The 27,806-nt window shown below is 41.8% G+C and overlaps 2 protein-coding genes across 4 annotated transcripts in view; one reads left to right on the plus strand and one right to left on the minus strand.

Moving 5' to 3' along the window:
* Positions 1–6,961, plus strand: part of LOC137381458 (coxsackievirus and adenovirus receptor homolog) — a 59,928-nt gene extending 52,967 nt beyond the window's left edge. Inside the window, exons 9-10 of one of the 2 annotated variants that reach the window (XR_010977181.1) lie at positions 1,670–1,741; positions 2,617–6,961. The gene's annotated coding sequence lies outside the window, so the exon portion shown is untranslated. The remainder of the gene's footprint in view (positions 1–1,669; positions 1,742–2,616) is intronic. The other variant, XR_010977180.1, reaches the window with a different exon arrangement.
* The window catches only part of LOC137381457 (carotenoid-cleaving dioxygenase, mitochondrial-like), a 64,744-nt gene continuing 42,902 nt past the window's right edge, over positions 5,965–27,806 (minus strand). For both annotated transcript variants that reach the window (XM_068054077.1, XM_068054076.1), the window contains exons 6-12: positions 25,711–25,839; positions 23,413–23,573; positions 21,838–22,005; positions 19,848–19,985; positions 18,877–19,059; positions 15,962–16,072; positions 5,965–13,470 (exon numbers count right to left, since the gene is read on the minus strand). In XM_068054077.1, the coding sequence (XP_067910178.1) occupies positions 13,357–13,470; positions 15,962–16,072; positions 18,877–19,059; positions 19,848–19,985; positions 21,838–22,005; positions 23,413–23,573; positions 25,711–25,839 (1,004 nt within the window). In that variant the 3' untranslated portion in view covers positions 5,965–13,356. The remainder of the gene's footprint in view (positions 13,471–15,961; positions 16,073–18,876; positions 19,060–19,847; positions 19,986–21,837; positions 22,006–23,412; positions 23,574–25,710; positions 25,840–27,806) is intronic.

Consider the following 27,806-nt stretch of genomic DNA (forward strand, 5'->3'; position numbering starts at 1 on the left):
TAGGGAGGGTATTCCAGAGCTTAGGGCCTAGACAACTGAAGGCATGGCCGCCAATGGTGCAGTGATTAAATTTGCGGATGCTCAAGAGGCCAGAATTGGAGGAGCACAGTGATTTAGGAGGGTTCTGGGGCTGCAGGAGATTACAGAGATAGGGAGGGGTGCTTGACCAGGAGCCAATGTAGGTCAGCGAGCACAGGGGCGATAGGTGAAAGTGACTTGGTGCAAGTTAAGGCACGCGCTAAATAAAGACACGCACTGACACTAAATAATAGTATTGTCAGTCATTGAAATAAGGATGCTTTCACTGTATGTGTTAATATTGAACTTACACTGTAAACCTGTTGACAAGGCAAGGTGTCTGCTTATACCAGAGCCCCTCCAAACCAGGAGTTCTTGTGCCTCCAACTGCTGAAGAGCCTGCAGATCAAGAATTGGCCTCTTCAGTCACCAACAATCATGCCAAATAGCACAGAGACAAGACTTCCCATGACCTTGGCCTGCAAAGAATCTGCCAATATCATCACACTGTGAATGCTCAGTAACTTTACCAAATCCAAAAATATAATTGGAAAAGCATTGATTCCACTTCTATATTTATAAAGTGTCTTTCATGTAAAGACTCAATGTCCCTTATAAAAGGAGCTTTGGACATTGAGCAGAGCACAGGGAAGAAATTGTGAGGTGACCGAAAGCATGGTCAAAAAAGTTAAGGAGTTGATGGGGCTTTTAAAATTGAAGGAAGAAATAATAGAAGATATTTAGGGAGAGACTTCAAGGGTGGTGTTGGTGAAGGTTTTGCCACTGAGTACCGAGCAGAGGAATGGGAAGACACACAGTAGACTGATCCAGAAGAATGTCGGCGTATACCAAGACATAGGCCCAAAGGAAACTGCAGAGGTAACATGGAACAAAGTGAAACAGGACTTTGCAGGAAAGGAAAAGGGCTGCAGATTTCTGGATGAATTGGAGTTTGTGGAGGTGAGGTCAGCAAGGAGTACAATGTTGTTATCAAGCTTTGAGTGAAGAAGACATGGCCGAGGACTTTGGCAGCGGTAGATGATGTTCTGGAGGTGGAAACAATGATTGCGATGAACCAGATTTAAGTTGTACAGGACATGAAGGTTTCACTCCTGTAGGTTCAGTCTTAACAAGAAGCTAAAGAGTGACATAAAATATTACAGAATTCCCATAATTTACAGAAATCGACCGAAAAACATTTATATAGCACTTTTAGCATAGCAAAACATTCCAAGTCATTTCACAGGACCTTTTTCAAACAAAATTTGATACTGAGCCACATAAGGAGATGTGACCAAAAAGCTTGGTCAGAGGTAGATTTTAAGCAGTCTTAAAGGAAGAAAGAGACAAGGAAAAGCAGTGAGGCTTTAAGGTGGAAATTCCACAGCTTAGGGCTTACGTAGGTGAAGGCACGGCCACCAATAGTTGGGTGAAGGAAATCATGAGAAAAACACACTCCCAGGAATAACTTCCTGGAATCACAGAAATCTAAGACCTTTGGGCCATCAAGCTGCTATGAGAACATTTCTACTGAGAGAAGAAATCAGTTTTAAAATTTTGGGAAAGAATTAATTAGAGTAACTTCTATCACGACTGATGAAATTTTCAAAGAAATTGAAAAGGTCTATAATTTGTTTTTTTTGACTTTAAGATAATCAGAATGTTTCACAACTGATAGCATCAGTCACATCAACTACAACGATCAATGCAATGACTGCAACTGGTATGATATATTTTTAGTTTGATTGTTCTGTAGCTCTTTAACCTTAGAGGGAATCAGAGCCAAAGCCAAATCTGTTTTCACCGAATGTCCATACCTTTGCACCTTTCTGTTTGAGTCACTGAATAGAAATCAGGGACTGCTTGTTCTTCTCTGTAGCTCAGGGTCTCCTGATGGTATTCGTAACACCTAACGGCTGAGGTCATCTAACATAACAAAAACAACTTGCATTTATATAGCACCTTTCACATCATAAAATGTCACAAGGTGCTTCACAGGAGCGATTATCAAAAAAGATTTGACATGAGGTACTAAGGGAGATATTAGGGCAGATAACCGAAAGCTTGGTCAAAGAGGTGCATTTTAAGGAGCATCTTAAAGGAGGAAACAGAGAGGTAGAGAGGTGTAGGAAGGGAGTTCCAGGATTGAATATGGGATTTCTCATCAGTATTATAAGTACTGACACTGGCCGAAATCTTCACCCAGTAGGCCAATGTTTACCTATCGTTATTAAAAGACTACCAGTTACAAATATGTATTTGATGTTTGTAATAAAATAAAGTTGGAAACATCATGCTGCCTTTGACAGAGTGGATTGTAGGACAATTATGATGTCACTTACTGAACAGGGAAATAATAGGGACAATTTGGCAATTAGCAGAAGAGTCATTTATTTAACTGTAATACACCTTCTGTTTTAATGCATGTCCTTCAATAGAAAGATGACTACTTCTTGAGGCCTTCATTCTTTTCGAAAAAACTTTCTCCATATATGGCTGGAGTTCAGATACTGAACAGCGATATGTAGGAGATACTGAATGAAGATATGTTACTTGCTTTCGCTCATAAATGGTGTAATACAACCTTTCTTTTTTCAGCCATTGATTCTACAAAGAATGATAGGACATATATTTTCCTGAGGACTTCAAGAATTTGTGTTGCTATATTGATTGGTGTTATCATTTTCTTGCTGTTTGTACAATATTTGCGACTCAGAACTAATACCTGTACACAGGTAAACGTTGACTGATAAGTATCAGTGTGAAAAATATCCAGTATTCTTTAATTAAAGCATAATTAATCCCTTGAAGAAGCTGTACATACACTGTAGCACTCACTAATCTTGTTCATTAATAATGGTCAAATATTGTATTTCTTAAAAATGGTATGGTGTTGCAATAACTGCTATGGAGTGGGTTTGTATCCATGATTCACAATGTAACAATGTCATATGGACATACGAATTAGGAGCAAGAGTAGGCCACTCAACCCCACGAGCCTGCTCCACCATTCAACACGATCATGGTTGATCTGATTGTAATCTCAACTCCACATTTCTGCCTACCCTGATGACCTTTCACCCCCTTGCTTATCAAGAATCTATCTGCCTCCGCCTTAAAAATATTCAAAGACTCTGCTTCCACTACATTTTGAGTGAGTTCCAAAGACTCACGATCCTGAGAGAAAAAATTTCTCCTCATCTCTGTCTCAAATGATTGACCCCTTATTTTTAACCAGTGACCCCTAGTTCTAGATTCTCCCACAAGAGGAAACATCCATTCCACATCCACCCTGTCAAGACCCCACAGGATCTTGTTTCAATCGAGTCACCACTTACTCTTCTAAATTCCAGCAGATACAAGCCTAGCCTGTTCAACCTTTCCTCATAAGACAACCCACCCATTCCAGGTATTAGTCTAATAAATCTTCTTTGAACTGCTTCCAACACATTTACATCCTACCTGAAACAAAATCAATACCGTACACAGTACTCCAAATGTGGTCTCACCAATGCCATGTAACTTCCCTACTTTTTCAATTCACTCACAATAAACAATAACATTCTATTTGCTTTCCTAACTACTTGCTGTACCTGCATACTAACCTTTTGAGATTCATGCACTAGGATACCTAGATCCCTCTGCATCTCAGAGCTCTGCAATCTCTCACCATTTAGATATGCTTCTTTTTTATTCTTCCTGCCAAAATGGACAATTTCACATTTTCCCACATTATACTCCATTTGCCAGATCTTTTCCCACTCACTTAACCTATCGATATCTCTTTGTAGCCTCCTTATGTCCTCTTCACAACTTACTTTCCTACCTATCTTTGTATCATCAGCAAATTTAGCAACCAGTCATCAAAATCAGTCATACCATAAGGATTGAGCACCAAATCAAAGTGATGTCATCCCTGGCTCAGTTGGTAGCACTTCCACCTCTGAATCAGAAGGCTGTGGTTTCATGTTCCACACCAGAGTTGAGCACAAAAATGTAGGCTGACATTCCAGTGCAGCACTGAGGGAATGTTGCATGGTTGTAGGTGCTGTCCTTCACCTGAGACCCTGACAGCTCTCTCAGGTGGATGTAAAAGATCTCATGGCACTATTTTGAAGGATAGGAGGGCTTATTCTTGGTGTCCTGGCCAATATTTATCCTTCAATTAACATAACAAAAACAGATTATTTGGTCATGATCACATTGTTGTTTGCGGGGGCTTGCTGTGTATGAATTGCATTTCCTACATTACAACACTAACTACACTTCCTGCACATAGGTAAGCGTTGATTGAAAAGTATCAAGTAAACCTATTCTTTAATTAAAGAATAATTAATCCCTTGAAGAGGCTGTACATACTCTGCAAGTCTCACTAATCTTATGCATTAATAGGGTGCTTTGAGGCACCCTGAGGCTGAAAGTCACTATATAAATGCAAATCTTTCTTTTAAAGGCAGGGCACATTTCCACTGGGTGGGTGGTGAACCCTGGAAGATGGGTCATACCAGTCTATTCGCAACCAGCTCAAAAGTGACATTGCAAGTAAAGCCTGGCTACCTGACCCGAATCCGACTACAGGTCGGGTCGGTATTCTACATCCAGCATTTGGGTTGGGTCGGATCGGGCTGGACTGTACTGTTTTGTTTCATATTGTTTATGTTTTAATCTACGATTTTTTTCTGTTTCATTACTATGTTTGTTATTTTCGGGTCGTGTTGAGCATTTAAAAAAATTAAAGGACTCAGGCCCGGGTTGGCTGTTGTTGGGTCGGGTTTTAATTTTATACCTGAACTAGGCTTTAATTGCAAGACAGCTAGTCAACTGCTTGACCTCTCACCTTAGAACTGTGGTCCAGACTTACAGAATACTGAATTATTTCAGGTGATGAATTACCAGTGGGTACCACTGAATGGGTACAGCCCACCTCTTCTGCAGTCTGACCTGCTTGGCATAACTCTATTGCTTTTCCTCTTCTTCCTCCAATCAGCATAACTAGAGTGTCAAAATCATGGATGCAACAATAAAAAAAAAAGCTGCGCTGCGCTGCCTGAAACCTTGGTGCAAAGCCTCCTGATCAGCTAAGCAGAAACAGGAAAAGGAGACGGTGGATCCTGCCGGATGGTTCCCCGAACAGACCGCCAAAGTCATTTGGCGGAATGCCTCATCACCAGAACTTTCAAACAAGCACCAAGATGTAGCTTGGCTGGTGGCGAGAAGAGCCCTTCCCCATCAGATCCTTCCTGCACGCCCGAAGTCTTAGCCCCTCCGCACAATGCCCTCGAGGTGGCTGTGGTGGGGAAGAGACGGTTGCCCACCTCCTTCTTCAATGTGTCTCTGCAAAGCAGGTGTGGAAAGAGATGCAGTGGCTTTTGTCAAGGTTCATCCCAAGCAGCTCTGTTAACACAGCAGTCTGTGCTCTACAGGCTGTTCCCAGGGACGCACACCGAGATAAACATCAACTGCTGCTGAAGGACTATCAATTCGGTGAAAGACGCCCTTTGGTCTGCCCGAAACTTGCTGGTCTTCCAGCACGAAGAGTTGTCCATGATCGAATGTTGCAGACTGGCACATTCCAAGGTCTAGGACTACGTGCTGAGGGACGCACTAAAGCTTGGGGCAGCCGCAGCAAAGGCTCAATGGGGAAAGACCACTGTGTAAGGTCCCCCCACCAAGCTGAACGGAGGGGCTGGATCCATGGGAAACCCCTCGAACTGTATAGGGAAAATTTCTGTTTGCTGTAAAATGTAAAAAAGTATATGGCATGAGAAATAATATGGAAGGGTTTTCAGGCAACTCATGATTGTATTGAAGGAAACTGATCACCTATGCACTCTTTGTAATTTTTGACTTGGTGCTGTTTGAAATTGTTTGGTAATGTATTTTTAACAGATTTTTATGAATAAAGTATATTTTGGAAATAAAACAAAAAAAAAGGAAACAGGAAAAATAAATTCAGGGCTACCTTCAAAATTCTGCTACAAGTTTTATTATAGTACTCTATAAATCATATCCATAAATAGCACAGTCTCTAGCTACCCTCTGGAAGCCCATGTTATGTGGGCGGGTAAACAATTCAGCACTATTCCAGAATAAACACAGGAAAATGTATGGCTGTCTAAATAGCATCACCAGACCTTAATTTTAAGACAACAAAGTGATACATTATTCCACTCATGATTCCTCTCTAGGTTTTTCTGTGTTTATATATAATATATGTAAATATTTGCCCTTAGAGATTGATTGACACTGCATTAAAATTTTTAACATTGTTAAAGAGGTAACATGCTTTTAATTATCAGATTTAACGTGCAAATCCAGCAAGTTCTTCAAAATAACAGGGAGGCTAACGGCAAAATGCTGTTTGTGCAAAGCAAATGGTATGAAATAGCCAACAAGTATTGCAAATTTGCAACTCATGGCTTATTTCTTAACCCCCAGAATTGGCCGGCCAATTTGTCCATTGATAAGCACATGCATTGCTAACACAGTTACTTTTCAGCAAGTCCCAGCACCCTACTTTCTTCTATGTTGTTTCTCTATTTCTTTCTCAATCCTTAAATCGCATTAGTTAAGGAGATACAGTGTTTATTTCACCATTCACTAAGGTCCCAGATGCCCCACTGTCCTTGTCACACCATTATCAGTTCTCACTTAGTGCAACTCTGCCTATAGATATTCTACCTTACATACTAAGGGAGCCTAAAATATCCCACCATCCAGAGGCAGAAAGAAGAAAATTAAATCCAGCTCCTCCAGTCTGACACAGTATGAAACTGCAATGAAGTCATCACATTTGCCCCAATACAGGATATCAATATATTTTCCCTGCCCACAGTCAGTAAAAAAGCACGATACAGAAGCAAAATGCTGCAGGTGCTGGAAATCTGAAATAAAAACATAAAATTGCTGGAAATACTCAGCAGGCCTGGCAGCATCAGTGGAGAGAGAAACCGAGTTAACGTTTCAGATCTCTGTTTCTCTCTCCACAGATGCTGCCAGACCTGCTGAGTATTTCCAGCATTTTCCATTTTTATTATTGCACGATTTACATGTCATGTAATCAATCCCAAACATAAATGTGCCAATTCAAATCCCAATTATTCGCATGTTAACACTTTCTTGTGAAATACACAAATAATACTTTAAAGTATTTTTGTGTTTTTGTTTCAAATTCAGTGGTAGAATGAAACATTAACAGGTTAATATTAATGCTGCAAATTAGATATTGTATACATATGCAAAGTAATAGTTGCATTAATGTGAAGAATGTTTGTTACCCAAGAGGATATACATCTGTAAAAATTCCTTTGTTGTTTCACAAACATTTTTATTGGATATATTAAAGCTTTGGCACATTGAAATGTTTCAGGGGCATTTTTTTATTTTGTGCTATCAGTGTAAGGCACACTAACATTGGAAACTGAACATTTACTGATATCAGTTCCAAATGCTAACAGTTCAGGTATATCATGAGTTAGATGCAGAGTAAATTTCCTATTCTTCCCTAAATTACATCCACTTTAAACTTTTCACCAGGATGCATCAGAAATGATTAGGTACTGGAACAGGTAGATTTTCCCCTTTAACCCGGGGTTGAAACCAACTGTAAAATTCTCACATATATATTATATGTAAAATTCTTGCTGCTGTCCCTAGCTTAGATCAACTAATTTGGCAGAGGCGAGATCAAAATTGAGAGTTTCTCTGTATAGATAGTCATTTGGTAGTACAGAACTTGGGTATTGTTGAAAATGGACACATGTTGTCAAAGCTTTTCGTCTTGCACTCATCAGGACAATCCGCAAGAATACCAACATAAGGGAAAACAACAACTTTATATTGTATGAAAAGAGTGCTGATTGGTTGGCAAGTGAACTCTGATTGGTAGGGGTGTTGCCAAGCAGAATGCACCAGTTTACAGTGACTGACAATTAACTGCCAAGCTTTGTTTGCAATTTAAACCAGGCAGCTTGACTCTGATTGGTCAAGGCATTGCCCTGAGGAATGAAACAGCGAATGGCAGTCATTTATTTCATTCAGCTGAAACAGGTGCAATGTGTGTACATATTCTCTCTGTCTGCATAGAATAGGGCCCTGTGTATTAATATATGTAGCTTCCAGTACACACAAATGTGCCACACTGTGAGCCCTACTGACAATCTTAAATTGGTTGTCAGCGTAATTCTTAGCACACTGAGGATTATTTAGCAATTGCTGTCCAATTGTGAAATCACATTTAATGTTGGACACTGTGTTTTGAGTTTTGCAAGCACAGGCTGGTTGGGTAAGGCCTGTATCTTGCCTGTTGCGAACAGCAGAAGGGACATGTTGTTTGATACGATCCGCCAGTCTTTGGGACGTATGGTTCAGTTCCATACTGAACAGTACGCTTGTCGACTGAGCTAACTGGGGTAGATAATGCCAGTTTTTTTTGTAACCCCATACTTTTTTTCTAGGAACACAGGAACAGGAGTAAGCCATTTAACCCCTCAAGCATGTTCCAACCTTCAATAAGTTTACAACCGATCTATGACCTAACTCCATACGCCTGCCTTTGCCCCATATACCTTAATACCTTTGGTTAACAAAACCCACCAATGTCAGAATCAAAATTAACAATTGATCTAGCATCAACTGCCGTTTGCAGAACAGAGTTCCAATCTTCGACCACCCTTTACATGTAGAAGTGTTTCCTAATTTTACTCTTCAAATGACTTGTTCTAACTTTTAGGCTATGTCTCCTAGTCCTAGACTCAACCAACAGAAGTAGTTTTTGCTCTATTAACCCTATCAGTTCTGCTTATGCACCATCATAAGGATATAGGAAATGCTAGATGGAAAAAGACCATGGTCCACCTAGTTCACCTTCTACCATCCTTGTAGTCAAATAATGCAATGGCAATGGAGTTGTTGACTATTCATAGCATTCAATCTCTCACAATTAGTCTACAACAAACACAGACGTGATACAAGAAAAAATCCGAGTGATAAAGAGAGCTTTGGGAACAATCAATCCAAAGGCATCTGTTCCACCCAAGCATGCTACACTTACCACATGGACTTTTTCGTTGGGTGGGAGGCCCCATCAACCAGCTGAAAAGTCGGTAGCGAGCCTGCCTCCGCTGGTCCTGGGGAGCCAGACTGGGATTTTTCGCTCCCCAGGCCTTTCATTGGTCTAATGGAGCAGCTGGCCAATCAGCGGGCCAGCAGCTCTTTGTCCTAGTAGCGTCACTGGGAGCAGTGGCCACTGGTGGGACTACACTCAGCCATTGCAAACAAGATGAAGAATGGCCCTGGAACTAAGGTAGGTTTTTAGGGCCTCGCCAGGGACAATCGGGCAAGGGGGGGTCATTTAAGAGGGTGGGGGGAGTGTTGTGCGTTGGGGGTGGCTGTGGCTTCAGGGCGGCCCTCTGTGGGGCACAGGGTGCCCGATCAGCAGGGCCACCACCAGCTCGCAAGAAGGCCGCTTGGTTTCACCAGGCAGGGTTTTTGAAGCTTCTGCCGTCTGGCCACCAAGGGTAAAATACTCGCGGTGGCAGGCAGAGGTCCTTAAGGCCACTTAAAGGCCATCACTGACCTGGGGTGGGTGGGCCATTCCCGCCACCACAGCCCTGTGTAAAATTTCAGCGGGGGCGAGAGGAGATCAGGAACGGCAAATGTCCCCGCCACCCCCCCATGGATGAGACATTGAGTTCTTCATTGGGAGTGAACGTTACAATGCGCTAGCCCACACCATACAGATTGAACTTATCAGAGTTGTTCTTAAGTAGGATCCATTGCATTAAACGTTGGGACTAACAACATAGGCAAGGCTAGGATGGAGGACCTGTTTGGGGATTATAAAGCACTAGGATCGAAATTAAGGAACAGCTCCTCGAGGGTCATAATCTCCGGATTACTGCCCGAGCCACGTGCAAATTGGCTTAGGGATAAGAATATTAGGGAAGTAAACATGTGGCTAAGGGAGTGGTGTGGGAAAGAGGGGTTCCATTTCATGGGGCATTGGCATCAGTTTTGGAACCGGGGGGATCTGTACCGATGGGACGGTCTCCACCTGAACCGATCTGGAACCAGTGTTCTAACAAAATGGATAAATAGGGTGGTCTCCAGGACTTTAAACTAGTGACTCGGGGGGAAGGGAAAGGGAAAACTACAGGGAGTATGATGATAAGTAAAAAGGTAAGCAGCAGGCTAACATGTGTGCAGGAGGGTTTAGGTTCAAGGCAGACGATGAAAGAAGCAGAAAGGAAGGATAACTCAGGAGTTATTATTAGAGATGTTGGGAATCGTGAGGGTAAGAAAGCTAGCATAAAGGCACTTTACCTGAATGCTCATAGCATTCGTAATAAAGTTGATGAGTTAACGGCACAAATCATCGCGAATAAATATGATTTGGTAGCCATTACGGAGACATGGTTACAGGTTGGTCACGACTGGGAGTTAAATATCCAGGGGTACCAGACTATTCGGAAGGACAGACAGGAAGGTAAGGGAGGTGGTGTAGCTCTGAAACTCAAGGATGACATCAGGGCGCTGCTGAGAGATGATATAGGTTCTATGGAGAATGAGGTTGAATCCATTTGGGTGGAAATTAGAAACTCTATGAAGAAAAAGTCATTGATAGACGTAGTCTATAGGCCACCAAATAATATCACATTGGGGCGGGCAATAAACAAAGAAATAACTAATGCCTGTAAAAATGGTACGGCAATTATCATGGGGGATTTTAATCTACATGTAGATTGGTCGAACCAGCTCAGTCAGGGTAGCCTTGAGGAGGAATTCGTTGAGTGTATCCGTGATAGTTTTCTTGAACAGTATGTAATGGAACCGACGAGGGAGCAAGCTATCCTAGATCTAGTACTGTGTAATGAGACAGAAATAATTAATGACCTCATGGTTAGGGATCCTCTTGGAAGGAGTGATCACAGTATGGTTGAATTTAGAATACAGATGGAGGGTGTGAAGATAAAATCCAATACCAGGGTCCTGTGCTTGAACAAGGGGGACTACAATAGAATGAGGGAGAACTTGGCTAAAGTGGACTGGAAACAAAGATTTTACGGTGGGACAGTTGACGAGCAGTGGAGGACTTTCAAAGCAATTTTTCAAAGTGCTCAGCAAAAGTATATTCCAGTGAAAAGGAAGGACTGGAAGAAAAGGGGTAATCTGCCATGGGTGTCTAAGAAAATAAGGGGGGCTATCAAATTGAAAAAGAAGGCATACAAAGTGGCCAAAAGCAGCATGAAACTAGAAGATTGGGAAAACTTTAAAGGTCAGCAGAAAGCTACAAAAAGAGCCATAAAGAAAAGTAAGATGGAACATGAGAAAAAGCTAGCACAGAATATAAAGACAGATAGCAAAAGTTTCTATAAATATATAAAACGAAAAAGAGTGGCTAAAGTAAACGTTGGTCCTTTAGAGGATGAGAAGGGGAAATTAGTTATGGGATATGATGAAATGGTCGAGGCATTGAACAGGTATTTTGTATCAGTCTTCTCAGTGGAGGACATTAATAACATGCCAGTAATTGACAAAGAGACGAACATAGGTGAGGACCTGGGAACAATCATTATTACGGAAGAGGTAGTGTTGGGCAAGCTAATGGAGCTAAGGATTGATAAGTCTCCTGGCCCTGATGGAATGCATCCCAGGGTTCTAAAAGAGATGGCGGGAGAAATAGCAGGTGCACTGACGGTAATTTTCCAAAATTCGCTGGACTCTGGGGTAGTCCCAGCAGATTGGAAAACAGCAGATGTGACGCCACTGTTTAAAAAGGGAGGTAGACAAAAGATGGGGAATTATAGACCGATTAGCTTAACCTCTGTAGTGGGGAAGATGCTTGAGTCTATCAAGGAAGAAATAGCAGGGCATCTCGACAGAAATTGTCCCGTTGGGCAGACGCAGCATGGGTTCATGAAGGGCAGGTCATGCTTGACAAATCTTTTGGAATTCTATGATGACATTACGAGCAAGGTGGACAATGGGGACTCAGTGGATGTGGTGTACCTAGATTTCCAAAAGGCCTTCGACAAGGTGCCGCACAAGAGGCTGCTGCATAAGATAAGGATGCATGGCGTCAGGGGTAAAGTATTAGCATGGATAGAGGATTGGTTGACGAACAGGAAGCAGAGAGTGGGGATAAATGAGTGCTATTCTGGTTGGCAATCAGTCACTAGTGGTGTGCCTCAGGGATCGGTGTTGGGACCGCAATTATTTACAATTTATATAGATGATTTGGAGTTGGGGACCACGTGTAGGGTGTCAAAGTTTGCAGATGACACTAAGATGAGTGGCAGAGCAAAGTGTGCAGATGACTGTGAAACTTTGCAGAGGAACATAGATACATTGAGTGAGTGGGCAAAGGTCTGGCAGATGGAATACAATGTTAGTAAATGTGAAGTCATTCATTTCGGTAGGAGTAACAGGAAAAAGGATTATTACTTGAATGGTAAAAAGTTGCAGCATGCTGCTATGCAGAGGGACCTAGGTGTCCTTGTGCATGAATCGCAGAAGGGTGGTCTGCACGTACAGCAAGTAATTAGGAAGGCAAATGGAATTTTGTCCTTCATTGCTAAAGGGATTGAGTTTAAAAGCAGAGAGGTTATGTTGCAGCTGTATAAGGTACTGGTGAGGCCGCACCTGGAGTATTGTGTGCAGTTTTGGTCTCCTCACTTGAGAAAGGATATACTGGCACTGGAGAAGGTGCAGAGGAGGTTCACTAGGTTGATTCCGGAGTTGAGGGGGTTGGCTTATGAGGAGAGACTGAGTAGATTGGGATTATATTCATTGGAGTTCAGAAGAATGAGGGGGGATCTTATAGAAACATATAAAATCATGAAGGGAATAGATAAGATACAAGTAGAGAGGATGTTTCCACTGGCAGGTGAAGCTAGGACAAGAGGGCATAGCCTCAAGAATAGAGGGAGCAGATTTAGGACTGAATTAAGAAGGAACTTCTTCACCCAGAGGGTTGTTAATCTATGGAATTCCTTGCCCAGTGAAGTAGTTGGCGCTTCTTCAGTAAACGTCTTTAAAGCTAAGGTAGATATCTTTTTGAACAATAAAGGAATTAAGGGATACTGTGGGAGCGCGGGTAAGTGGATCTGAGTCCACGAAAAGATCAGCCATGATCTTATTGAATGGCGGAGCAGGCTTGAGGGGCCGGACGGCCTACTCCTGCTCCTAGTTCTTATGATAAATTAATTACTATTGCTTAGTCAGAACATAAAAATGTCTTTATAAAAAGTGCACGCCTTTAATTGAATTGTATTAGATTTTTTTGCAGCTCCTGAGGTGGTGCAACCCAGCTACAGAAATCGTGGACTTTGATAAAACCTAACTTTCTGCAAAGACACCATGAAATCCAAATGGTATACGGACAGCCACTTCTGCTCTGCCCACCTCAGTGAAGGTCTTCGCATCGAGCACGAGCAGCAAACTGCTCTTATTCTGAAAAACAACAACAAAATCTTTAGTGGAGATCAGAAGATAAACCATTAATGCTGAAATCTGATCCTTTTCCATCTTATATAAAAGCTATTCTTTCAGGTAGTTTTGATGATGGCTATATTTGAAACGTTAACATTTCTTGCTACCTAATTTACATTTCTATCATTTGATGATTTCAAAATAACACTCTTTTGAGAGATAATTATTTATTTGATACATTTTACAACTTAGTATTCCGAGCACCAAACTTGACAACTCAGCAACAATTTTCCATCCACCCCCCCCCACCAATATCTGAATTTCTGAAAGGCACTCCAGTCACAAAGCTTTGCTTTTGGAGCACTAAATCATAAAATTGCCCAAGTATAAATTTTTAAAGATAACTTGTAAATTCACTGATCCCAGTGGAAAATTATGCTCAATACAAGTACAAATCAGAAAATTTGTGGTGTAACTTTATCTACGACTCTCCTCACCTTTGAGTTCAGTTCCCCACTAGGATTGTGATCACTGGGTGAAAAATGAGTTAAGTTCAGTTTTCAGGCACAGAATTGGCAACATGCTGGGAGCTGGAGGGCCAAGGCTCACCTAAACCAGCATATTTCTGGCAAGCTGATGCTATTTGGGCGCACAGAGGTAGCTTGCTGATTGATAAGGCCTAATTTGGGTCAGCTGCCTCGTTGATAGTGGCCCTCAAGTAGGTTGTGAGGTGAACAGGAGAAGAGTGAGCACGACACGGCTGTGGAGCCAGGAGAGAAACTTCCGTTACTTGGGGCTCCACATGAAGGTAAAATAAACATAAAAACATAGCTTTTTGTTGGCAGCTGCTAGTTAGGCCACAGCAATCACTGGAAAACCTGAGCAGCATGCTCTGCTCTCACTGACTAATTTTGCAGAGCATCGTTAAAAGGTGTTATGCCAATTATTAGCATATGCAAAAGCCATTATGCTTGTTTAAGGGATCTGTGCAGCATGTCTGAATACTGTCCAAAGCCAATAGGGTGCTGGACGTACATCAGGCATTCTTGGGGCGCAGGTAATTTAGGAGCAATTTCAGCCGAAGATTGGCAGAAACCCCAGATACACTGTATAGGCCGGGTTTCTGTGAAAGCTGGAGACATTGCCAATGCTACTTTTTAAATTGTGTTCCCTAGTACTTGAACCTTTTGCCATTGTGACATATTTACTTTGGTCAACTTTATCGATTCTCTTGATAATATTGAAAAGTTCATAGGAACAAGAGTGAGCTATTCACCCCCTTGTGCCTGTTCCTTCATTCAATTAGATCATGTCTAATCAGTGCCTCAATTCCATTTGCCTAACTTAGCTCCAAATTCTTCAAAGCCCTTACCTAACCAAAATAAAAAAGTATACCCTTACCTAACAAAAATAGTTCAATTAGGTCACTTTGAAATGTTGTCTTTTGGAAACAAGCCTAATTTCCTTAACCGTCCTTTATGGTTTAAATACCTGAAACCCAAAATCATGTCTTTTTCTCACCTCTCTACTGTCTCAGGGGCAATAGTTTCCTTCCTACGATTAAATACATCTGGGGCTGAATTTTATTCGGGCGCCACTTAGCGCGGTGCCTGCATTCAGTAGACGCCACTGAGCCCCTGCAATATTTCGCACCAGGGCTCCTTTCAATTGTGGGGGCGGAGTGCCTGCCCCCAATGACGGAAGGGGGGGCCTCCACGTCCCCGGAAACGGCATGCAGTGCCACCGTGCAGGTGCAAGCGCCATTAGACTTGACTTTTATTACATATAAAAACAAATGATGGAGGCCCTTCCCCAATCCCTGCAATGGTCATTTCAGGCAATGAAATGACCATCAATTGCTTGTACAAATACCCAAACTTTTCCCCCCAACCTTCGATCTTTTGCCCTCCAACCCCTTTCCACCATCCCCACATCCAATAAATATTGGTTTGCCTGTTCCTCCACACCTGCCACCCTGAAAATGTTATTCCTCCCCCCTCCCCACCAGGTTCTCACCCGCAACTCCATACGAACGGTGGCCATAATATCGGAGTGGGACAGCTGCCACCTGCAGGTAGGTTTATTTATTTTAAATGTTCATTTGCATATTTAGATGAAGGGCCCGCTGCCGTGTGGCGGTGCGGTCGCACCGAGGTCCCGCCACCGGCAGTACTATGCAGCTGGCCCTACTCGACGTCGTGGGGAGAGGCGGGTGTCTTCCCACAGCATCTTACTGACCCCTGTGCTGTGACCCGCGGCATCAAGGGGCTGATAAAATTCAGCCCCTGATGTGCAACAAGGTGAAATGGAGGGAAAAAAGGTGTGTTCTCAAGAGGTCGTATATTGCTAGAATATGTAGCCAGATACACAAAGGAACCATACATTAAAAATATCTGCTCTCTCTCTATCCCAGTACTGTCAAGAGGGAAGGAGGGTAAACAATAATGAATTTGATGGGAAGATGCATTATTTGATAGGATTTCTTCCAATTAATAAAAATAATTCCAGTTACCGGATTTGGTGAAACAACTACAGACAAGATAACTCCATCATCCTCATCTACACAGTTGGGAGATGGCACAAAGACCGGCTCAGATGCATAGTACCCTTTTTCTTTCCAGGTCTGTGGAGAAAAATATGTATGGAAAGAACAATTTAGGTTTATAAAGTGCCTTTGACGTACAAAATTGCTCCTAGACACTTTGCAGAGGCATAAGGAAAAAAACTGGATGCTGAACCAGAAAAATGCATTTACATAGCCCCTTGCACAACCTCAGAGCATCCCAAAGTGCTTTATAACCAATTACTTATGAAGTATAGTCAGTGTTGTAATGTAGGGAAGAAGGAGCTATTGGAGGGATAATCTAAAGCTTAGTTAAAGAGATCAGTTTTAAGGAGGGCTTTAAAGAAGTAGGAGTTAGAGAAGTCGATGGGTTGCAAGAGGGAATTCCAGAGCATGGAAACTCAACTAAACAAGGCAGAAACAGCAGCCACAAATGTAGGTAAATGTAGGTCAGCAAGGACAGGGGGATGGGTGAGTGGGAAGGTGCAGGATAGGATACAGATAGAGTTTTGGTTGAGCTGAAGTTTACAGAAGATGGAAGGCCAGTAAGGTGTTGGAGAGTCAATTCTGAAAGTGACAATAACATGGATGAGGGCTTCAGCAACAGATGGGCTGAGGTAGGATTGGGGTGATACTGAAGTAGTGGTATTAGTGATGGATAGCATAGCAAGTCTTTCTGATTTTTTTTGGGAAGAAATCACAGCTCACCCAAGACTGGATTTCAGACAAGCAGTCTGACAGCACAGAGGCAGTGGTGAGATTAAAAGAAGTGGTGGAGTGGTAGATGAAGAACAGGAGAGGACAAGGATAGATCCTTGGGGACTCCTGAGGTGACAATTGGGTTTGGAAGAGAAGCTATCAGTAGAGATGTCTGGGTACAATTGGGTATGACAACAATGCCATTCAGCTGGAAAGTGGAGGAGAGATACTGGAGAAAGTTGGTGTTATTAACTGTGCAAAAGGCTGCAGAATAGTTGAACAGGACACCATAGGTACAGTTACAAAGAATATCATTCATGACCTTTGTTAAGGCTATTTTGGTGCTGTGGGTAGTGGAGCGAAAACTTGATTGCAGAGTTTCAAATAGAGGTTTGAGAGGAGGTGATAATTTGCAAGGACAGAGGAGTTAAGGGTAGGTTTTTGAGGAGGGGCTGTGCACAGGGAGGAAAGTGCCTGAGGGAAGGGAACCGTTTACAGTGTGAGCTAGCATTTAGGTCAGGAAAACAGTTTAAAATGCTTTCATAAGTGATTAGAATAGAAACTATGGCGAGATTTTTCGGTAGGCGGACGGGAGCCGGCCACCGATGTAAAGGTCGGTGGCGGACCTGCTTCTGCCTTGCCTGAGGATCCATTCCGTACTTTACAGGTCTCCAGGCTTTAACTGTCTGAAGGCGGGACTTGCACCTGCTTCAGGGAGGAAGTTGAGCTGCCGGCCAATCAGAGGGCCGGCAGCTCTTAGTCCCAGCAGCTCCACCAGGAGCGGTGGCCTCTGCTGGGACTGCAGCCCAGCCAAAGATAGAAGAGGACATGGAGCTGGGAGGAAAGGTAAGTTTTGCTTGCCTCCCCAGGGGTAATTGGTCGGGCCCCGGCGAGGCAAGGGTTGTTGGATGGGGGGGAAGGGGGACGTGTTGGGTGCTGGGGGTGGTTAGGGTGATGGAGGCGGCCCTCCATCGGGTGATCGGCTTCTCTAAGGTCCCGGATGCTCGCTTGTCACGCATAAAATCCACGTGGAGGCGGGCGCAGTTCCTTAAGAGTGGTACAGTGGTTAGCACCGCAGCCTCACAGCTCCATGGACCCGGGTTCAATTCTGGGTACTGCCTGTGCGGAGTTTGCAAGTTCTCCCTGTGACTGCGTGGGTTTTCGCCGGGTGCTCCAGTTTCCTCCCACAGCCAAAGACTTGCAGGTGATAGGTAAATTGGCCATTGTAAATTGCCCCTAGTGTAGGTAGGTGGTAGGGAATATGGATTACTGTAGGGTTAGTATAAATGGGTGGTTGTTGGTCAGCACAGAGTCGGTGGGCCGAAGGGCCTGTTTCGGTGCTGTATCTCTAAATAAAAAATAAATAAATAAATTAAGTGGCCAAGGGCCTTGATTGGCCTGGGGCGGGCGAGCCGTTTCTGGCCCCCGCCACTCTATGTAAAGTGGCGGTGGAGGTGGGAATGGGTCGGGAAAGCCTCCCGGAGCCTCCCACTCCATTTTACACCATCGCCCTGCTCGCTGGGGCGGCATAAAATTGCAGACTATGTGTAGAAGAGTATATCTGTAATGGGAGCAATGCTTTATTGAAAGACAAAACTGTGTACTGAGGAACATTTTGCCCCTGAAAAAATGCTATTTAAAAACAATGCATTGATAGATGGAAAGAATGGATTTGGAACATAGCACTGAAGAAATATTTTACATTCTGATTCAATATTTTCATGACTGTTGAAGGCAGAGGATTACACAAAATCTACAACACAGAAATAGGCCATTCAGCTCAACAGGTCTATGCTAGTGTTTATGCTGCACACAAACCGCCTCCCACCTTACCTCATCTAACCCGATCACCATATCTTCCTATTCCTTTTTCTCTCATACTCAACTAATTTCCCCTTTAATGTATTTGATCATTGAACTTCCAGACACAATTATATTTGTAAGGAGCAAATAAGACTTCATATGTGCATTTCAAAGGAATTTTCAATAAACCAAGATATGCAAAAACTGTTATTCCTCTCTGTACACAGATAATTTTCTATCAAAACTCTAAAGGATCTTAAAGTTTTAAAAAAATGGTGAAATACAGGAGAAAGTCACAAATCTTCAAATCTAGGTGGTATGTACTATAAAAATATAACTAGCTTCCAGTCAAGGGCTTATACCTTAAATTTCTTAGTTTCCACATCCATCTTTATAAGAGAATCTACCATGATGTTGTTTGTTCCACAGCCGTAGAAGAATTTGTATTTCTTTGTATTATACTTTGCATAGTTAATTTGTGGAAACTCCATGCTACCTTCTTCCAGCAAATCATCATCATGGAGGTTCTCCGACTCACACCAAATCTGTAGGAGCCACAGAAATAGTTGCTCAATACGTCAGTCTTTTCTTCTTGAACAAGGAATTTCCCTTAAACAGCAGACTGCAATTTTCCATGAATTATTCAATGTCAAAGAGGCCAATAATAAATAAAAACAAGTACTCAAAATACACTGCAGGTAAATCAACTATGTAAAAAAAGACAAGTTAATGACAAGGTGTAGACCTTATAAGAATTGAGGATTGTCTGCCTCAAGTATTCCCAAGTCAGGGATATTCAGTGTAATAATGCATAACACAGCATAACACTGGTCAATAATGTGCCCTAACTCCAGCCTTAGAAGATAATCCTGACTGTACAATTTCACTGCGCATACCAGCCTGTGATTTTTATGGGTGAGACCACCAATTTAGTTAAATTCAATATTTTCTTCCTGTGGGAATAATGTAGAGGATTTAAACCCTTCAAACAAAATTACAAACAGGAAAATACTTTACAAATGTCACTCTTTTAGATGTCCCACAAAGATGATGTGATACAGTTGAACTATAACAAAGATGATTGTTTGATTTTACTCATTGTTCACTTAGTAAGTACTGTAGTACTGAGAGGGTTGCTCAATAAAAAGATAATTTCATGTATATTTCATATCTATGTTGTCCATACATTTTGCCATGGTTTCAAACACAAGAAGTTAAAGAGTACATTTAAATTGAGATCTCATTATATAAGAGTGCTGACCACAAACAAGAAGCAGTCCGTTTTGCATAAAATTGAATGGATTAACATGCAGTTAACAAATAGTCAACATACCATTCCATCGACCTTTCTGAATGCAACTGCGCTGCTGTATGTCAAAGTATTGAGGTTCTGCTCAATTGGTGTTTTGGAGTCGATCTTCAAAGGTAAGACAAATCTGTGTGGAAATCCTCTTGGAAGAGTATTGTAGACCTAAAATGCAATATAAGTTTGAATGGATTAGGAAACTATAGCTTCGCACTAAGGAATGAGATAAAAGATTGCAATCAACCCCAATGGAAAGGAATACCGGGTGGGCTGTATAATGGACTGATTATCTTATATTGTCCATTTTATGCTATGAGTTAAAATTACCTCAAAATCCTGAGTACACGCAAGGTTGGTATGATTGGTCAGGTGCTCCTAGGTATCAGCCAGACTCATAAATGACATTAATACAAAAGCAAAATACTGCAGATGTTGGAAATCTGAAATAAAAACAGAAAATACTGGAAATGTTCAGCAGGTCTGGCAGCATTTGCAGAGAGAGGAATAGAGTTAACATTAAATAAAAACAGAAAGTGCTGGAATTACTCAGATCAGGCAGCATTTGTGGAGAGAAACCGAGTTAACGTTTCAAATCTGTGACCTTTCATCAGAACTCTTCAGGGTTCTGATGAAAGGTCACAGATCTGAAACGTTAACTCTGTTTCTCCCTCCACAGATGCTGTTTGACCTGCAGAGTAATTCCAGCCCTTTCTGTTTTTATTTCAGATTTCCAACATCTGCAGTATTTTGCTTTTATTTTAGAGTTAACATTAACTCCATTTCTCTCTCCTCAGGTGAAGCCAGACCCGCTCAGTATTTTCAACATATTCTGATTTTATTTCATAGATGACATTCCGTGGCGTGTGAAATTTCCTGAACAATTTTCAAATTTTCCCTAACCTTTCATTTTTCCTGGTCATCCTCTGAAAGAATGACAGCAGCCACAATGCGGAATAATTCAATTTATCTGATTCGTTTGCTAAGTTTGTCAAAATATTTCCACTCTCCAAGTAAAAATGTTAGACACACACAGACACACAGAAGTTCCACTGCCGAAAAGCAGAACTGGTTGAAGACGTAACAACAATTTGCATTTATATAGCACCTTTAACATCCTAAAACATCTGAAGGCACTTCACAGGAGTATTATCAAACATAATCTGACACAGAGCCACATAAGGAGGAATCAGGACATGTTGTCAAAAGCTTTGTCAAAGAGGTTAATTTTAAGCAGTGTCTTAATGCGGAGAGGGACATAGAGAAGTGGAAAGGTTTAGGGAGGGATTTCCAGAGCTTAGGGCCTAGGTTGCTGAAGGTGTGGTTACCAATGTTAGAACGATGAAAATTGGCGGTGTGCAAGAGGGCAGACTTGGAAGAGCGTAGAGATTTCAGAGGCCTCTAGGATGTTACAGAAGCTGGGAGGGTTGTGGCCATGAAGGTATTTTAAAACAAGGATGAGAATTTTAAAATCGAGTAATTGACAAACCAGAGACCAATGTAGGCCAGCAAGCACAGGAGTGATGGATGAACAGAATTTGGTGTGAGTTATGATATGGGCAGAAGAGTTTTGGATAAGCTCAAGTTTACTGAGAGTGCAAGATGTGAGGCCAACCAGGAGTGCGTCGGAATAGTCAGTCTAGAGGCAAAGGCATGGATGAGGGTTTTTAACAGCAGATAAGCTGAGGCAGGGTCGGAGATGGGTGATACATGCAGGCAGTCTTGACTGAGTGGAAATGGGACCAGAAGCTCATCTTAGGGTCAAATAGGATGTCAAGGTTCTGAACAGCCTGGTTCAACCTCAGACAATGGCCAAGGAGAGAAATGGTGTTGAAGGCTTTTTTACAAGGGGAAAATGTCTAAATTATATCTCTATAATTAGGATCTTCAGTAATATTTCTGAAGTGCGCAGTGTTTTGAGACAAAGAACTAAATCCACAATCTGTCCAGTCCCAAATAGTGTATAGAGCAGCAACCACTGATGCATTGAAACTATAATGAAACAAAGTTTTATTATTGCCTCGTCCAATGCTTCTCCAGTTTGGCGTAATGTTTGCAGGCTAAGGCTGTTTATAACATGGCTGTTGTCAAAGCAGCAAAGATCAAAGACAATAAAGCCATTATCTTCAAAGGCATTGATGTGATGGAATGTACTGAAGGCTTTGGTGTAATACTTGAAAGGAAGCACCTGCAAAAGGAACGTGAAAATGTTTAGGCACAAGAAAAAGTAATTTGGCTCAACAGCCTGTCCCTTTTGATAAAACTACTGTAAAAATATCAACCTTTATCGTTAATACATTTCATTATTACAGAATAAAAAACTGTTAACTTTTTCTTAAATCCTTTCTTGAAAGCATCATTTTACAGTTCCATCATAAAATGTAAATCAGAACAGCATTTGAAAGGTTGATAAATCATTCATGTGAGTCAGCACATTCCCTTATTGTTTACAAAGCAGATTAATCATATGCCTGAGTGGTTATTAAACACCTTTAACTTCTATTTCTTGGTTGACTGTAAGACTCCAGCATCCTATTTTCAAAGCGACATTCTCCTGTTCCTTTTATCAGGAATCTCTCTCTCTCACCCCCACACCCCCTCCAACCACCCCTAACTGAAAAGGTGAGTAACTTGCTGCCAACCATATGCCAGTATCTCCTTCTCATGACAGGAGAACAGAGTTGAGTATCTTAATGCACTTGCTGCTTGTTTCCCACCCTGCAGCCATTTTAAAGCTTGGAAGAGTAAGAGGAGTGTTGAGGCTGCCACTTAACTCAGCCATGAGCCTCGTGAATTAATGTAATTAGGACTCTGATGCAATTTTAACTTTCTACTAAGCAGAAGATCCACCAGGGATGCTCCACTCAGAACAACCTGGTGGACCCTCAGCAGAGTCCATTGGGTAGGTTTTATACCTATCTTTGTGAAGCCAGGAATGCTCCCCTGGGCTCAACAAAGAAAGTTTGGACTCTTGCCACACAGGCTCTACATTGCTCCGCCAAATCCAGCTTGACTAAGATCAACTAACTCAGCGTAGACCAGGGATCAAACAGGGATATTCTTCATCAGCACCACTCAGTTTTTATACAGAGACATATATTTACTAAAGAACCATTGGGGAAGCTTGTTGGTCATCTCCTTAATTATTTCTCTCCTTCGACATGACTTGTCATTATCCAACCAAAACAGTAGCTAGACGACTTATTCAAAGGCCTATCCCAATGTTGTTCTTGAGTCGACATTTAGAAAGCATGCAACAGCAGGCAAAGGGTAGCCTACCTCCTCAGATTTTTCTCTCTGCCAGTGGGAAAATATTTAGTACCTGTCTGCAGCCTCCTGCTAAATGATATCAGGATGGGTCATGTAGAGGAGTATGTTGAGATATCGTTGCTTTGTTACTACATCCCCTAACTTCATCTGGAACATAACTATCTCTTCTTATTGTTGATCAAGTACCACATGTAAAATCTCAAAACACTGAAAAGTTCACTCAACCCTACTGCACATGTGGCCCATGTTTTGTACATAAATGATATCTGCCTATTAAAACAATATACACAAAACTGTGAAAGGTGTAGTAAGGTTAGTGAATTACCTCTCCCGTGTGTTTATTAGCTACATGGATAATGGTGTTGAGTTCTGGCTCCCAGTTTATCGCAGAGTTCAAACTTTTACCAATGAATTTGGCGGTGAGAATTTTCAGCACATTTATTTTCAGAGGTTGCTCAACAAAGATGATGTAGTTTTTGGTCATTCCTGTCAGGGAAAAATAAAATGTTATTAGCACATTTTTATATAGTTCAATACATTCAATCGTAATTTGTTTTACCGCTTAGGTATGCACGAGTCTATAAATGTAGTCCTAATGAAATGAGAATCGTTGGGTCTCCTTGAAAGAAATATTCAATGTACAACCATGAGTAGCATGGGCAGGATACACCATGTGGTTTATCTAAAGTGCTATTAAAGTGTATGTCGCCCACTTGAAGCTCTAAACTGGATCATTTTCCCAAACCACGGAAGCTAAAACGTGTAGAGGAGTGATCCCTCATAGCAGTAAGTAATTTTAAAGTAATATATTATCATGCAAGCATTCCTTAGAAATATAAACAAAAATGTTACTCACTTGGAGGGTTTGACTGCTTCAGTCTATATTCTTCAATTCCATCCCCAGTCAGATACATTTATAAATAAATCTATTAAACATTCATTACAATTCAACCAGGTGTACTCTTTAAATGTTAATCAACTCAGCCTCAATTTTTTTTGGGGTGTCTGTTTGTCTACCTTAAAGGGAAAAGGTTTACAATTTCAGCTTCATCATATCCTTCCCTTAACTAAGGTTAAAAAAATGCCAGGCCTGTCAAGTGCAGTGCTCTCACAGATGGATGGAGGGGAAATCATTTTAAACATTTTATATATTTTTAAACCAATCACTTGAGAAGTAAATTCCATAGCATCTGAAGTCTTGTGTTATACAAATTTTACTTTAGATGTGTTATTTGGGCGTCTACAACATGGAAATCCTTACCTTCCTCAATTTTCCCTTAATTTTACAAGTTTTAATAAACTCCAGCTTGGCATTAACCAATTTCTACTTTTTTTTATTTATCTTCTCTGTTATTCTTTTCAACTTCGTTGGGTGTCCTGCTGTATGGGCCTAGCACTTCATCTAGGCTTTTCATTAAAAAAATTAACAAGGATTTTCCAGCCTCTTTGTGGACAGCGAGGTGGGGGTTGTAAAATAACATGGGGTGACATCGGAACACAGTCATTAGGCAAGGTCCAGATTTTATGAAGGGCAGATGGCAAGTCTAGGGGAAACAGCTTGCGGTCAGATAAAAAGGTATTTAAGTCAATTAAATTGGCGATTAACCAGTATTTTACAGGCCTGTTCCAATTTTCCAAAAAGTGTACAGGGGCCACAGACTGTCAGAGCCCCAGCAGATATATCAGTGTGGCCATGACCAGTGTCTCAATACTGGGGATGTTAGCCTGAGACAGGACACTGAAACATCCATGAAGGTGCCAGCCAGTTCAAACAACATCGACATGCCCAGGCGGTGACCAAGTGCAAACAGTGGAAACAGCGTTCGGAATTTCAAGCAGCCCATTCACACGCCTCACCAAACACCACCTGCCCCACCTGTGGCAGAGTGTGCGGATCCAGAATTGGACTATTCCATCTCCTAAGAACCTACGACCTTGGAGTGGAAGAAAGTAATCCTCGTTCCCGAGGGTCTGCCTAAGAAGAAGATATCAGGGTGGCAACGAGGCTGCAGCTCAGGTCATTACTGCATTTGGTAGCTGTTGGGTGAGGCAACTGCCTCTATAGGAAGGTTGGGACAGCACATTTTGTAACAAGGAGGGGGAGTTCAGGTGCCACGGCTTTGGTGTTGAGCCTCCATAGTACCATTTGGTTGCTGGCACTTGGGTGCATTAAAAGAGAGCGAAGAGGGAGTGGGGTGGGTGGTTGGAGTAAGCACCCGGGAGAGTGACCCTCAAGACCGGGAATGCCATGGGCATTGTCTACTCAGGAGGCGGGTCATCCAGCAGGCCTGCACTGGCTTCACACAAGGAAGGTTTCGGCTGCGTTCTGGTGCTGACAACCCTTTTAAAGATGTCACCAGCACATCCGTCGGCATCAGCTGTGCTGCAGTCACCAGCCGCTTCCGGCCCTAGTGTCCGCTCCTTGGGTATGCTCGTAAAATCCTGGTTAAAGTTTCTATCCTTAAAGGATAAAGAAAAATAATAGTTTTGAACTATCTCATGATATATTTTATTCTGCGACATGTGCAACAAGTTTAATATAATAAATATTTCAATTGGTACTTGGATGAAAATTTACAAATGAAGTCACAATCTAAGCTGGAAATTAGTAAACATGTCAAACCAAAGCTGTGGTAGTAAGAAGGCTTCATGCGGTCTACTGGTGTAATGCCACAAACAATTCTGGCCCCTTGAAGTGTCTCCTCATCATCTGACTTCTGCGGAGGAACTGCAATGATGTTATATATTGTACCTACAAAATAAAACATGAATGCACAAATTATAGATTATTTCAGCATTCCATTCAGCCTGTCAAGTCTGTGCTGGTGTTTCTTACTCCATGTGCCACTTAGCTTAATCCTACTCACTCGCAGAACCTTCCTGCTGCTTCATCAATCAGTGATATAAATCGCTCTTAAAAGAATTATTAACCCTGCTTGAATAATGGTTTGTGGTAGAGAATTCCACTTTCAAATCACTCTCTGTGTAAAGGGATAATTTCGAGCCTCACTTTAATTCTTTGTTCCATTAATGTTATACCTCTGCTCTCTCATTATCATATCAGCAATCAGTGCAAACAATCTATCATCATTTAAGTTATCATGACCCTTCATGGGCGGCGCAGTGGTTAGCACTGCAGCCTCACAGCTCCAGCGACCCGGGTTCAATTCTGGGCACTGCCTGTGTGGAGTTTGCAAGTTCTCCCTGTGTCTGCATGGGTTTCCTCCAGGTGCTCCGGTTTCCTCCCACATGCCAAAGACTTGCTGGTTGATAGGTTAATTGGCCTTTATAAATTGCCCCTAGTGTAGGTAGGTGGTAGGGAAATGTAGGGACAGGGGATGTGGTAGTAATGTGGAATTAGTGTAGGATTAGTATAAAATAGGTGGTTGATGGTCGGCACAGACTCGGTGGGCCGAAGGGCCTGTTTCAGTGCTGTATCTCTAAACTAAACTAAACATAATCTTAAAGCTCCAATAAAAAAGTCTCAATTTCCCAATGAGTGCAGACTACAACCAATGCATTTTGTTTATCTATCTTCTCATAGGTTATCTATCAGGTTGTCAAGCATGGCTTGTCTTATATTACCAGGAAACAATATACCTAATGTGTTAAAAGCAGAAAATTAACTATTTAAAGCTCCCTCTATTAGTTCAATCATTAAGTACATCACTCAGAGAGGAACTGAGGCACTGTAAATATTATCACAATAGTAAATGCCCAACATGGTATAATAATAGAGTTGAGTCACATGGTGGCATATCATGCCATTTCTTTGGTTGTGATATTGACTAATTTCTCTGAATGTAACACAGAAATACCAGCTTTTTGTTGATTAAAAAGTTACAAGAAGAGAATATTTAAGCACTAAAACTAGTAAATAGTTTAACATTAGAATCTAGGATATTCTGGAGAGGAACCACACTAACTGAAAAAACTGAGAAAAAGAGTATCTGTGTTCTGTATTATTAATGCTGCACTTACACAGAAAAATGTTGAGTGAAGTAGTACGTACTAGAAAATGGCCACACAATATTGTGTGTGAATGTTTTGAATGGTGCATTGTGAAGGTAACTGTGCAGAAATAGATGAGTCAAATTGATGTAATATTTCACCTGAACTTACTTAACCTACAGAAATAAATGAGCAGAAACAATAGCCCAATTCATGTAGCTCTTAATGGGACAAAACTTAAAACTGAAAAGTGCTCTTATATTGCACTAATGTTACTCAGTTTCCCAAGTGCAGGTCTAGTATAGTCAACTGCAAGCCAAAAGTAAGAATGCGGAGATTTGATTTTAAAAGATTGGCTTGGAGGGACTGCTAAAAACAGGCAGTCTTTGCAAGTCCTGATAGTTTTACATTTGACTGGCAGCTGGCTGCAGAAGACCTATGCTTAGGCAACCCGGCAGCAGATGAAGAATACAACATCCCGCAAATACAAGTGCTTCAATTATAGAACTACATTGAGTCTAGAGATGTGGTTGGTCTCCCAAAAGGGTAAGGGTTGGGGGCTTACAGTGCTGCCCTGGGAAGGATGACCATGGATTGCAAATGTGGACCCAGTTACAATATCAACTGACAGGAAGGATATTACTTGTGAACAATGCACAGTGCTCCCACACATACAGAAATGGAGTTTTGACAAGGTGACACGGTTGGAATGGGAGCATCTCCAAGGAAGCTCCTGTCCAATGTTTGTAGCAATATAATACCACCATA

Source organism: Heterodontus francisci, chromosome 22, assembly GCF_036365525.1.
Source record: "Heterodontus francisci isolate sHetFra1 chromosome 22, sHetFra1.hap1, whole genome shotgun sequence".
Taxonomy (NCBI): domain Eukaryota; kingdom Metazoa; phylum Chordata; class Chondrichthyes; order Heterodontiformes; family Heterodontidae; genus Heterodontus; species Heterodontus francisci.